Genomic DNA, 12,723 nt, shown 5'->3' with positions numbered 1-12,723 from the left:
ACAGAGATCGGAAAGATCTCATTGGCCGGGGGTTTGCTAGATTCCGACAGGGTTTGAGAAAGAACAAAACTGAAGCGTTCGCTTCCCCTTGCTGGATAAGCAAATAGAAAGCATTCTCCCCTATAGTACCTCGATACTATAGCATGAATATCGGCCGATGTTGCTTTCGATTTGTTCCTTCATTCATTCCTCTGTTCCTGCCTACTGCCATCCGTGATCCACGCAGTGCATGCTGTTCAGAACGCCACACTCTATTAACCTTCAGACTCAAAGCGGAAATATCGAGCTATACGGTTAGGATGAAAAGGGAACAAACCGTTTTGGCCCCGAGGCAGCATCTTTTAGCGATGTGGATGTCCCGGGCGGTAGACGGGTGGCCGGGGTGCTTCTACATATTAGAGATCTGAAACCCGACGGTCCGGGAAGACCTCTGGTTCGTCGTTAAGATTAAGGAGGCTATACTGGTGGCTTGTTAAGAAGGGTCTCACAGTACATTTCTTCGTTCTGTGTTGCGTGTCGTCAACCTGGGGCGCAGTGTGTTGTTTGCTGCAGGAGACCGCCTTGATCTTATCACCGATAAGCGACTTGAAAATTCAGGTTTTTAATTCGGATTCTACGACACCATACCATCTACAGCCCTGCACCACCACCAGACTTGAGACGTCGACGGTCTCGAATTGAACTCGTGAACTCGGACTTGCATCCTCCCAGATCATCATTCACCCGCACCCAAATCACCAGCGAATCAGGGGTTATCGAGTCCCACCGTTTGCCCAACATGCAGATTTCAGAGGAAACCAAGGTTGGCTACTTCCTCCGCCTTTTCAGCTGGGCTTGCGCCCTACTTCTCAGCTAGCAGCATTGCCCTTGAACGGCTCTGCTGGTGACTATGCAGCTTCAATCTCCTCCGTGTCCGAATGTTTCAGGCTAATTGAAATTGTGATATGATCCAGGAGCGAATTACTCGTATTATTGATATTTCAAGGGCTGCTATTCATTAGTATGTACCAGCTATAGGTTCTAAATCCGCGGGACTGGATTCTGCGCCTCCACCCATATGCCATACCCTTGGGATGATGCTGACGGACACTTTTTCGTTTCCGATAGTGGCTATCTTCCTTTGATTCTCTATATCGGATACACCCATAGCGAGCCAAAGCCCTCGATTATCAGGTATATCACATTCATGCACTTATTGGCTCCCGGAGGACGGTTACTTACGGAGCATTGTATGTAGGCTTTTGACGCCACTCGCCTGAAGAATCCCCGAATGTCAACCTCCTCTCGGTATTTGTAATACTCGGCGTCTCAAATCATCCCACCGTATCGCCTCATGCATATGATGCTGCTTGTGAAAAGCTATGGACTGAGTTATGCAGTTTCAACATGCAATTTCTAAGGGGGAAGTGGGATAGCATGGTATTCAGCAAATATAAGGTCACGTGCTGCCTTACTATAGCTTTCCGCATGTAAGCTTTGCTGGGAAGCTCTAGCAACTGCGATAATTGATATCATATTGTACATACATACTGTAATTATAGAATTCCATCATTTTCGTACCAAATGCCTTGAACTTCCGCTATTGAAGAACTATCCCAGTATATTGCATAGCCGCCAAGCGCGATGCGATCAAAGACAGCAGCTTGCCGTCATGGACAATTTTTTGACTCACCAACACATCCTACCCGCCAACATCATCTCCGATAACAGAGTCAATTGGACGTAACCACTACATTATATCTTACAATGTCGTCCGAAGCGTCTTCATCAAAGGCTCCAGAGCAGCCTATCGAGGCTGGTGTCGAAAAACTTGCCGTTCAAGAGGATGTCCCACTTGGGTACTTGCCCCACTACCCCACCATAGTTCCCGATATTGATCGATTGTTCCGCTAATATCTACACTCGCTCCCGGATAGTGAGGACGGTAAACCTCTTTCGAAGAATGCTTTGAAGAAACTTCAAAAGGAGAAAGAAAAGGCCGAAAAAGCAGCGAAACGAGCAGAGCAAGAGGCTGCCGCTAAGGCTGCACGTGAAGCTGCCAACGTCGACACGGCGTCAGAAAACTACGGGAAACTCCCGTTAAACCGTTCCACTGACCGTACCGGCGCCGTTAGGATTGCTTTCGGTGGCCTCAAGGCGGATGATGAGGGCAAGGAAATTTTGTTCCGAGCTAGGGTCCACAATGCCCGTGCTCAGGGTAACAAGATGACCTTCTTGGAATTGAGACAGCAGCACCAGACGATACAGGCCCTGCTGTCGGTTCAGGGCGACGGTAGCGTTTCGAAACAGATGGTGAAGTGGGCTGCTTCTATCAATTTGGAGTCAATTGTCCTTGTTCACGGTGTTGTCGCAAAGCCATACGAACCCATCAAGTCGACCACCGTTCAGGATGTTGAGATTCACATCTCCAAGTTATTCATAATATCTGAAGCTGGTGCATTACCCATCCAGATTGAAGATGCATCGAGGTCGGAAGAAGAAGCCCAGAAACTTGGGCTTCCAATCACTTCTCTAGCTACCAAGCTCGATAACAGAGTGATCGATTTCCGAACTGTTACAAACCAAGCCATTTTCAGGGTATCGAGTGGCGTTTGTGGGCTATTCAAGGAGTTCTTGTCTGCCCGAGGGTTCGTGGAAGTGCACACCCCAAAGCTTCTCGGTGCTCCTAGTGAAGGTGGCGCCAATGTCTTCGAGGTTACATACTTCAATAGGAAGGCTTACCTCGCACAGAGCCCACAGCTGTACAAGCAGATGCTCATTGCTGGTGACTTTGAGAAGGTTTTCGAGATCGCTCCTGTCTTCAGAGCCGAGGATAGCAATACGCCTCGCCATATGACCGAGGTATAATCCCGCCCGCTCGCTTCATTTTGTGACTTGGTTAACCATGAAGAGTAGTTCACTGGTCTCGATCTGGAAATGGCATTCGAGGAGCACTACCATGAAGTTATGGAGCTCATCGGAGAAATGCTTATCTTTATCTTCAATGGGTTGAAGGAGAGGTACGCTGAAGAAATCGCTACCGTTAGGAAGCAATATCCAGTCGAAGAATTCAAGATTCCAAAGGACGGCAAACCTCTCGTTTTGACATTCGCCGAGGGTATCAAGATGCTCCAAGAGGCTGGCCGCGAGGTCGAGCCACTTGAAGATTTAAGGTAAACCTTGGAACCATCATTCATCAGCTCTAGGATCAAGTACTCACTGGGTTTGTAGCACCGAAAACGAGAAGTTCCTCGGGCAACTTGTTCTTGAGAAGTACGATACCGACTTCTATATCCTCGACAAGTTCCCGTTGAGCGTTCGACCCTTCTACACTATGCCCGACCCCAATGACCCCAATTACTCAAACTCTTACGGTAAATACCCCCTCTAATACTTCTTCTATATAATTTCGCAATATCTAAATCCTATGATAGACTTCTTCATGCGTGGCCAGGAAATTTTGTCCGGCGCCCAGCGTGTCCACGACTCTGCACTATTGGCGGAGCGAATGAAGACTCTTGGGGTCGACCCAACCGGCCCGGGTCTAGTCGACTACGTCGATGCCTTCAAATACGGTGCCCCACCACATGCCGGTGGCGGTATCGGTCTCGAGAGAGTCGTGTTCCTATGGCTGGGACTTGGAAACATCAGACGGGGCAGCGCATTCCCACGTGACCCACAGAGATTGAGGCCGTAAATTTTCAGATTGGCATAGCTTGGATTTGGAAATATCTAACAAGAGTCTAGACTAGTAATAGACCTTATATGGGCGAGGATGCTGTAAATAGTTTTGCATAAATCAGCCTTGAGATCCCATTCTACGAAATTGAATAGCCGGTACACTTAGTTGCAAACGAGAACTATTTCGCATTCGTAGTCATTGTCAACATATCGTGGTTGAATTTGGTAAATGATAAAGATAGTAACTACTACCTAAGTACTTCCGTGACCTTACTTAGTACTTAGGTACGGATTAGGGTGGTGGTGGTGGGGTCCTGTCAGACTTGCAGACTAGCCAGGCATGGTCTCGGAAGCTGCTAGGCGACCTGAAAGATCTTATCCGGGTTTGCTCAGCTCTGCGGCTCCATACCTACACATAGTCAATAATTCTGTGATACCCAGGTATGATTCACTCTAGAAAAAGTTTTTTTTGCTGGATCGGAATTATGTAAGATTCTGCCCAGCAAGCAGTATAAGTATCAGCGTAGACATCCTCAGTTTCCGGACTTTCAACTGTCCTCTTCACCGCGCGCTGTGCGAACTAGTATCAAAATACCACATCCAACGCATTTCACCCCCGCTTTCAGCATCAAGAGATTTCGATATATTCTGCGGTGCGAACACTAATTATAAGACCTCTGACCAGCCTTTGAATGCTTTCATTCACATCTTGCAATCACATCACACCAAAATTTACACATACAATCCAAGATGGCCACCGAATCCGCTACTGCTCTCTCCCGCAGCCCAACCCCCACATTACCCTCTAACGACACCTTCGATATCAACTCCGACAACGAAGCCGCCACAAACACCGACATCTCCTCTAACTCCGATGATGACGAGGAAGAAGACTATGACGACGATATCCAATATCACCACTACTACCTCAATCACGCCTTCTGGACCGACCTAATCACCTCCCTAAACGCCATCACAAATTCTTCGATCGATGCTTCAGTCGGAATATCGACCACCTCATTACGCAAATACTACATCAAAAAGCTTACCGAACTATCGAATAGACCTGAATACGACATTTCATTGACACTCCCTCCATGTCCACATATTACAATAGTAGCTGTAGACCACGAGGGCCAAGATGACGACGCCGGACTCGAGTGTCCATGTTGTTTACCTGACGACCTTCCACAGCTAAAAATTGTCGCTGAGGATGTAATAGGTGGGGTGGTGACCTACAAGGTTTTGTTACAGAGGGTTGCAACGTGGTTGTATGGACCTGATCAAGAGGAGCCATTGGGATTAGGACAAGAGTCTGCGTTGGGAAGGACGGTGGAGGGTCTTCCGGCTGGAGAGGCGGGAGTTGTGAAGTTTAACTTTATGACTGATTCGAAGGATCCGGAAACTGGGGTTGAATCGATTATGGGGCTGAAGTTGTTTTTGTACTTTGCGAAGCCGTTGGTGGGGGGTGGGAGGTTTATGTATGTTAAAGAGGATGGTGATGATAGGATGAAATTGTCGTGAGCACTGGTATTCCACCAGGCTCTACAGAGGCGATGAGCGAGAATATAGAGGCAGCATAAGGAAGGTTATACACATTCCTGTGCATATATGAGGAATTAGCAATTCTTTTACTTTAATTCTATCGCTTGGCTGACATGTTGAATATATTTCAATGTTTCATAATAAACATATCGTAGGTTGAATTTGGAATTGGTCCGCAAGTTCATCCCGGCGGGATACAGAAAACCTATATTAAAAAAGATAGCGTTATGGCAAAGGTAAATGAGAAGTAGTATGTCCTAGTTTCAATTTCAAGTAACGAGCTTAAAAGGTTCCGGTGGAGAAGTTTTGTTACTGGAGACAAGATTTTCATATGATATTAATATATTTCGAAAGTGAAATATATTGCAAAGTTTTATAACTTTTCTTCACTAGTTCTCCAGATGCGCTGACAGGTTTGAGGAAACGGATTTTCTTTATCCCTACCTTGCACGCTGGTTTGAGTGCAAAGGCAAAGCTCCAAGATTATAGGATATAAATTCTAAGTCTCGTTCCGTATAGAGTCATCCCTCAAGCATCACAGTTGAAGATTCTGGCGACGAGACAATCAAGCATTCCCCGCAGTATCACGTTGCTTCCTTGCCTGCCTCCTAAACCACGCTCTCTTCAACCACTTCCAAGTCTCAACTCCCGCAAAAAACAGGAAGAAAGCCACAAAAGCAACCCCCCACTCCCAAGTAATCCCCTTGTGCTTAAACACTCGAGTATTAACAACCGGGATATAAAGCACTGGAAACACCGAGCAGAACCCAATGATAACGGCCCAGAATAGGAACCGATTCCTCCATATATCAACAGCCCACTGAGTAAACACCTTTCGCTTCTTCACCTGCTCTCCATCTGCGACATCGGAAGCGTGCAAGTAAAAGAAACTGCGGCGCAGATCAACCAGCTCCCAGGCAAGGAAGAGCAAGAACCACATTAAACAGACGAAACATGTTGCTCGTGCCCGGAAGACAGCATCGCATTGAAGTGTATATTCATGATTGCAATTAAAGCCAAGTGGGTTTCCATCTTGATTATTGAATCCGTAGAGCACCAAGGTAAAGGATGAGAGACAGAGGGCACCAATCCAAACGCCGTAAACGATCATATCGATCATGACTTCGAGCGAGAATATCCCTTGTCGGCCAACTGGTGGGCGAGTTAAAATATCTGGTGCGGCTTTTTCGAAACCTAGTCCCATGTCTGGTGTACCACCTGTAACAGTGATAATCCACATGATTTCAACGGGTGTGATGGGAAACACGGAGGTTCCAGATGCGTCTTTGAAACCAAGGCCAATCAACAAGGTTACGGCCTGCGCCAAGTTCTGTGCTAGTAAGTGGCAGAGGACTTTCTGGATGTTATCAAACATTCGGCGTCCTTCCTCTAATGCGTTCAGGATGCTGGCGAAATTGTCATCGGTAAGAACGATATCAGATGCAGCCTTAGCTACGTCCGAACCGGACTGGCCCATGGCAATTCCGACATCTGCGTGCTTAAGAGAAGGAGAATCATTTACTCCATCACCTGTCTATATTTATATGACCTCGAGTTAGCTCGATCAACTACCTTACCAAAGCCATGGGTGGAAGAACAATATTAAGAGAGCGGAAGCTTACCATTGCGCAAAACTTTTCGCGTCGATGCAAAGCCTCAATCATCCTGACCTTCGTACTCGGTGCACATCTGGCAACTACGAGTGGAAGCGCGGGTAAAGCATCAATCTGGTCATCGGTCAAGCCATCGAATTGGCTAGCAGTCATAACAAGCGAATCGGATACCTCCCGACTGAGTAGAGCAACTTCAGAGGCTGATGGTAGAATCCCAACCTCCTCAGCGATTGCCCTCGCAGTTTTAGGATGGTCACCAGTCACCATATGCACAGTAACTCCCGCTTTATGACATTGTGCAACTGAGCCCTTAGACTCTGGCCGCGGGGGGTCGTATAGGCCAATGAGACCTTGAAATTCAAGCTGGCTTTCGATCTCGTCTCTTCTTTCTTGTGAAGGAATAATTTCTTCGTGATATCGCTTGCTTGCAAGTGCTAAAACTCGAAGGCCCATGCCGGCGAGTGCTTCCATATTCTTGAGGATCTCATCTCGAAGGTCGTCTGTCATTGAAACGACTCCTTCCCTGTTGAGCTGAACCGTTGTGCAGGATGCAACAATTTTCTCAACAGCACCTTTGGTGAAGATGTAACTCTCGCCGGCCTTATTAGCGAATACGACGGACATTTTCTTGACGCCGGAATCAAATGGAAACTCTGCTACGTGTCTCCAGCCTGATCCTACAAGCCCATTTCTGTTCCAACCGAATCGAGATGAAAGCACTTGGATAGCGATTTCAGTTGGGTCACCGCGAGCAACCCATTTGCCTTCGTCGTTTTGGTGAACTTCGGCGAGGTTCGCTAGGGCGGCTACGTCTAGGAATTTCCTAAGTTGAGAATTCCTCTTAGTGCTGGTTCTAGCGTCCTCGGCATCTCCGAGGTTCGAGTCGTTGCCTGCCAGCGAGCCAGGGGTGCTTTGGCTGAGGTACACTGTCCCAAGTTGAGGATTAAACGGTTCGCTACCCGTATCTACGGAATATGTTCCGATAGATGGAATCCATGCCTTTCTTGCGACCATTTTACCTTGGGTTAGGGTTCCTGTTTTGTCGGAGCAAATGTCTAAACTGGGCATTAGTATTGACCACGACATGTCACTCGGGCACCCTGGTGGTCAGGAAGAGACATTGCTAAAATTGGTAATATTCTTACCCGTGACAGCCCCGAGGGCTTCCAAACTCTTAGGGTTTCTAACGATAACATGCCTCTTTGCCATTTGGTTCGTTCCCGCTGCTAAGGTAATTGTAAGAACTACCAACAAGCTGGCTGGAATCATGGAAAGTCCTGTCGCAACTGCGTATATGATGACTTCTTGGCTCGAACTAAACTTATTGGCGGCGAGGACGATAATTGTGCATAATATGGCTGTCCCAAATAGGAATATTGCGAGCTTAGCCATCCTTTGCTGCAGCGGAGTCCCGACATTTAGACCGAAGAAGGCTTTAACTGAGTCCAGGGCAATTGAGCTCCAAGCTTTGACAATCTTATGAGGTCTCTTTTCGTTATCACCTAGGCGTTGAGCCGTCCTGGAAGTCCGTTTTTGCTGGAGGCTTGCAGCTATAAGTCCAATCTCTGTTTTCATCCCGATGGCATAGATGACTCCCTTCGCCCTTCCCTTAGTTATGGTCGTAGAGCTGTACGCCACATTAAGGCGATCACCGGCTCCCGTATCAACGTCGTAAACTTCATCGGCGTCCTTTCGGACAGGCAAAGATTCACCGGTAAGTAGAGCCTCATCTGTTTCAAAATTCACGGCTTCAATCAATCTGGGACCTCACACGCGTCAGTGTCCGAGTAAGCACAACGAATATATTTAAAAGGGGTCTGAGTACATACCGTACATCTGCGGGCACGGTGTCTCCCATTTTCATCTCCACAATATCGCCAACGACAACGTCAGCTGTGGGCACGGTCACGGTTTTTCCATCACGGATTACCACGGCAGTGGGGAAACTCAGACTCTTGAGGGAGTCGAGAATCGATTCGGCGCGGTATTCCTGGAAAAAACCGATCACGATATTCAAGAATATGACCGCAGAGACGACACCGCCTTCTATCCAAGCTCTGATGCCAAAAGAAGCAGTCATAGCCAGAAGAAGTACCTAAAAGAAGACGGAAAGCCGGGAGATAGCTTAGTGAGTCCCTCGATGCTCATGTTTCTTTGATTTTAGGGCAAATTGGGGGATTTTATGATCCTGATTGGTTAGTTACAAGGTTCATTGGGTTTGCGACCTGACGGATCAGGATTTCGAGGGACCGAACGCCGCCGGTGTTGTCGAGGACATTGCGCCCGTGTCGTTGAAGCCGCTCGGCTGCTTCGGCTGAAGTCAACCCATCGATGGCGTTCGTGCCGGTTTCGGCAACGACCTTGGTGTGATCTATTGCGTGAGCAGGACGCTGAAGGCTGGGCGCCGATTGCCCAGTGGGTGTTTCCTTTGGGGACATTGTAATTGTTCTTTTGTTGACGAATATATTCCTTTTAAGAATCGATGAAACGATGAAATCTTTAGGTTGTTTGAATGGCAAAATAAGAGGGAGGGCAGTCTTTTATAGCCTTGCCTCTCGATAAGACTACCCAGAAAATTTAAATTTGCCGTGTCTATAACCCCCCCAAACTTTACGTAAGTGAAGCCCAAAAAAGTGCGTTGCGACTCGGATCAATGTGGAACCCGTCATGAAGTCCGTTTTATTGTCGTAGATGCCCCGATCTGTCGTCGTGTTGACTAGGTTGCAGTGTTCGCATTAGGTAATAGTTAATATGGTGCCAAGACGCAGATTAAATCTGGTTTATTATTTTATTAGGAAGCTGCCACATTGGGAAAGGCGATTTCCAGATCTGTGCGACCAGGCCAGGATCCAGATTTCGGTACTGCTTGCAAATGTTGAGGATGATCACGAGAGCAACCTTCTACAATTCGATCTGCATACGGAATTATCATGAGAAGTACTCGAATAATACAACATACAACACAGAATGTACGAAGATTTTGCCAGCTCCATAGCACGCACGGTCGTCCGCTAAGCAGAGCATGGAGTCCTTATTCACTAAGCCTGAGATCTGAACATCCTTCAATCAAGAAGAGCAATATTCAAGGAAGCTTTAGATACTACCAAAAAGGATCTAAAATCTACGAATCTCGAAAGAGTACTGCCGATACAGTAGATCCAGAGCCTTACAATGGGCCTACGAAGGATGCTGAACACGAAACTCTGACTGTCCCGCGAGCACGGAAACCTACCCCTCCTCCTCACCCAGGAAAGAATCCTAGGACTTTATACTCATGGATCCCACCTGAGGTTCCCGACCATGGACTAGGTGCGGATTTTTGGCCTATACTCAACACTACCCTTACTAGTGAAATCGAGAAAAAACTTCAAATGGCGACTAGAGAAGCAATTTCTCTCCCCGAAGAACAGCATCAAGCCCATTATAAGAAAGCATACGAAGAAATCATCAAAAGTTCAAAATATAACGTGCCCGTAACCGACCCTCCATCCGAGACTATCAGTATCGTAGCAGTGGACGAAATATGGTCTGAGGATTGTCGGTTTTGTCCCTGCTGTTGCGAAGATGATATACCTTACATCCAAATACATGGATCGACGGAGGATGGAGGGAAGGGTGTCACGTTCAAGATGATACTGGAGGAAGTAGGTGACTGGTTATATGGAGAAAATGCGGAGGAGATTATAGAGGGCGAGAGGGGGCGAGTTGGATTGACCATCCTAACATATTTAGAGCCTGGAGGGGAGTACGAAGGGAATAGGCTTCTGGAGGCAAAATTATATTGGTATATAAACAAAGCAGAAGGGGGTATTAAGATTGGGTGGTGATTCGGGCTTGGATTTTGGGAGTAGAGTTGTTCTATGAAGGCATTCGTTATGCTTGTGATCGGATATGAGAGCCGGGGATGGGGTTCGGCGCTAGAATCGCTTCTCTATTGTGTATATACTTATCTCTTCTTTGGTACTCTTGTTACCCTCTAGATCTAACTTCTCTTTTCGTGTGCGTGGTGAGTCTCAGCGTAAGCCTTTCGACGTCAGTTTCTAAAACGACATTCTCAGATAAAGCTATTGAAACCATGTCGTCTTTTGATCAGTACTGGGTCAATTAATCCAAGGACCCAACGGGGTACATTCACGTATACATTTGCTAATTTTTAGCGATTAAATTGGTGGGCTGGAGCTTGCGCCCCAGATTTAAATATTTAAAACCAAAATTGACATTGAATTTCCTTGATAACACTGCGGCGATCGTCAAAAGAATATCTCGATGCAAACTCCAAACGCCTTGCATTAGATACGAGGAAAACATTGCGAGAAGTCCAGCGCTTTCATCTTTAGAAATGCATCACCATAAATTGCGTTACGCATGCCAAAGCATATGCAGAGGTAGAAAAAAAAAACCAAAAGTAGAAAAAATTAGTTTGGCAAAATCATCTCAGCCTCAATGGCCCCTGCCCAAAGTTTCCACTGCACGGCCTAGTTGCACTAGGGGTAGGCATAGGGGTTGTTGAAGGAGCCGGAGAACCTTCAGAATGTGGATAATATTCAGTCTATTCGTTGGATCTGGAGTGTAGACCAGATTCCGCCTGCTCATCGATCTCTGACCCGAAAGAGTCTCCGCCCTTCAAAAGCCATTCCTCCACCTTTCTTGAAGCCCTAGCGATTGAGCTGTTGGTGTCCAAGACGTCCTGGATTGGTGCCATAACGCTGCTGAGCTGCGACTTCAAATCTTCGTCTGGGCTTCCAATCCCTCGGTCTTCTGGAGTTGGTTGTTCTTCCTCGGACTCCCCAGAATTGATATCCTCGAAATCACTTTTGACCGAGTTGATGATCCCTTTGACTTTTTGCGATACGTTCAAAGCCTCCTTCTCAGTGGCAGAGCGAGCCTCTTGGATCCCCTCCGCCACCTTCTGTGATACGCTTAAAGCTTCCTTTTTGGTGGCCGAACCAACTTCTTGAATCCTTTCAACAACTTTGTCTCTCACCTCTCTAACCTTTGTCCCTGCTCTTTTCTTCAAGCTTTCTTTCTCTTCGACCTCCCTCTCAAAAATGCATTCTTCGTCACCTTCAGCAGAAGTAGTTGTAATAACCGGAAGCTCTTTCATTTCAAATCCACCTTCCTCAAAATTGTAGAGTTGTGGGCCCCACTCGGCTTGGTCAGGAAGCACTAACGAAACCAATGCGACGAACCCCGTCAACCCGGTCATCAGGAACTTAAGGATGATGCTATCACCCGAAAGGACAGAAACGGAGAGAATAAGTGTCAAGTATCCAGTTAAGATCTCGCTGAAAAGTTTAATGCGGACGTCCCGCTTCTTGGAACTTGATCCACTGTGACCGCTTCGTTCAGTTGGCGGGGGAGGTGGGTCCGGGATGTTTGGAACCGGTGTTGGAAGTGGTTGGGTGGGATCGATAGGGATAACAGGTCCATTTGGACCACCTGATGTAGTAGAACTCGCCATCGTGTAACTGGCGGAACGTTTATTAATCTTAGCAACCCTTTCTTCTCTCAAATTAGTAGAAATGGTACAAACCTTTTATATAGGGCTACAGTAATCTCGATGGCGATAAAAGTGGTAAGGATAACGGATGCCACCCAAATGAATTTATACGCTGGAGCAATAATGAATGATATATCAAGTTTTGGTGCCTTTGAAAGTAGATCTTCAACTTGTTGTCGAAGACGAAGAATGAGAGGGTTAAAGTTAGAACTGGCTTTTGATTCCACCAGATTTTCGTTTATATTAAGCGTTCTGTAGACAATAGTCGAAATTGGGATCTCAGGTGGGTTGGAAGCTGCGGACGTAGCTACTGGAGCTGGTGAGTTTGATGATGATGTTGTCGATAAGTCGAGGTTCCAGTAGGGATCTTTCATCCAGGCTGCCATTTTTTCAGGTATTAGGGCA

At 46.9% G+C, this 12,723-nt stretch overlaps 5 protein-coding genes across 5 annotated transcripts; 3 read left to right on the top strand and 2 right to left on the bottom strand.

The window, feature by feature from the left end:
* Nucleotides 1-1,746: 1,746 nt before the first annotated feature.
* Nucleotides 1,747-3,676, top strand: DFL_001199 (uncharacterized protein; the record flags this gene model as incomplete). Its single annotated transcript, XM_067629781.1, has 5 exons — nucleotides 1,747-1,838; nucleotides 1,917-2,841; nucleotides 2,896-3,152; nucleotides 3,211-3,353; nucleotides 3,414-3,676. 5 exons carry the CDS (start codon nucleotides 1,747-1,749, stop codon nucleotides 3,674-3,676), a joined length of 1,680 nt encoding a protein of 559 aa, XP_067495768.1.
* Nucleotides 3,677-4,410: 734 nt separating this feature from the next.
* Nucleotides 4,411-5,184, top strand: DFL_001198 (uncharacterized protein; the record flags this gene model as incomplete). Its single annotated transcript, XM_067629780.1, has 1 exon — nucleotides 4,411-5,184. One exon carries the CDS (start codon nucleotides 4,411-4,413, stop codon nucleotides 5,182-5,184), a length of 774 nt encoding a protein of 257 aa, XP_067495767.1.
* A 586-nt stretch (nucleotides 5,185-5,770) lies between these two features.
* DFL_001197 (uncharacterized protein) lies at nucleotides 5,771-9,256 on the bottom strand (the record flags this gene model as incomplete). The annotated part of the gene is made up of 5 exons (XM_067629779.1): nucleotides 5,771-6,739; nucleotides 6,828-7,873; nucleotides 7,964-8,577; nucleotides 8,648-8,913; nucleotides 9,023-9,256. The coding sequence occupies 5 exons, from the start codon at nucleotides 9,254-9,256 to the stop codon at nucleotides 5,771-5,773; spliced, it is 3,129 nt and encodes a 1,042-aa protein (XP_067495766.1).
* Nucleotides 9,257-9,748: 492 nt separating this feature from the next.
* On the top strand, nucleotides 9,749-10,645 carry DFL_001196 (uncharacterized protein; the record flags this gene model as incomplete). The annotated part of the gene is made up of 1 exon (XM_067629778.1): nucleotides 9,749-10,645. The coding sequence occupies one exon, from the start codon at nucleotides 9,749-9,751 to the stop codon at nucleotides 10,643-10,645; it is 897 nt and encodes a 298-aa protein (XP_067495765.1).
* A 722-nt stretch (nucleotides 10,646-11,367) lies between these two features.
* DFL_001195 (uncharacterized protein) lies at nucleotides 11,368-12,704 on the bottom strand (the record flags this gene model as incomplete). Its single annotated transcript, XM_067629777.1, has 2 exons — nucleotides 11,368-12,286; nucleotides 12,352-12,704. 2 exons carry the CDS (start codon nucleotides 12,702-12,704, stop codon nucleotides 11,368-11,370), a joined length of 1,272 nt encoding a protein of 423 aa, XP_067495764.1.
* Between the last annotated feature and the right edge of the window lie 19 nt (nucleotides 12,705-12,723).

Source organism: Arthrobotrys flagrans (assembly GCF_004000055.1).
Source record: "Arthrobotrys flagrans strain CBS H-5679 chromosome Unknown unitig_15, whole genome shotgun sequence".
Lineage (NCBI taxonomy): Eukaryota > Fungi > Ascomycota > Orbiliomycetes > Orbiliales > Orbiliaceae > Arthrobotrys > Arthrobotrys flagrans.
The sequence above is the reverse complement of the archived record's forward strand: the minus strand, read 5'-3'. Positions and strand labels throughout refer to the sequence as shown.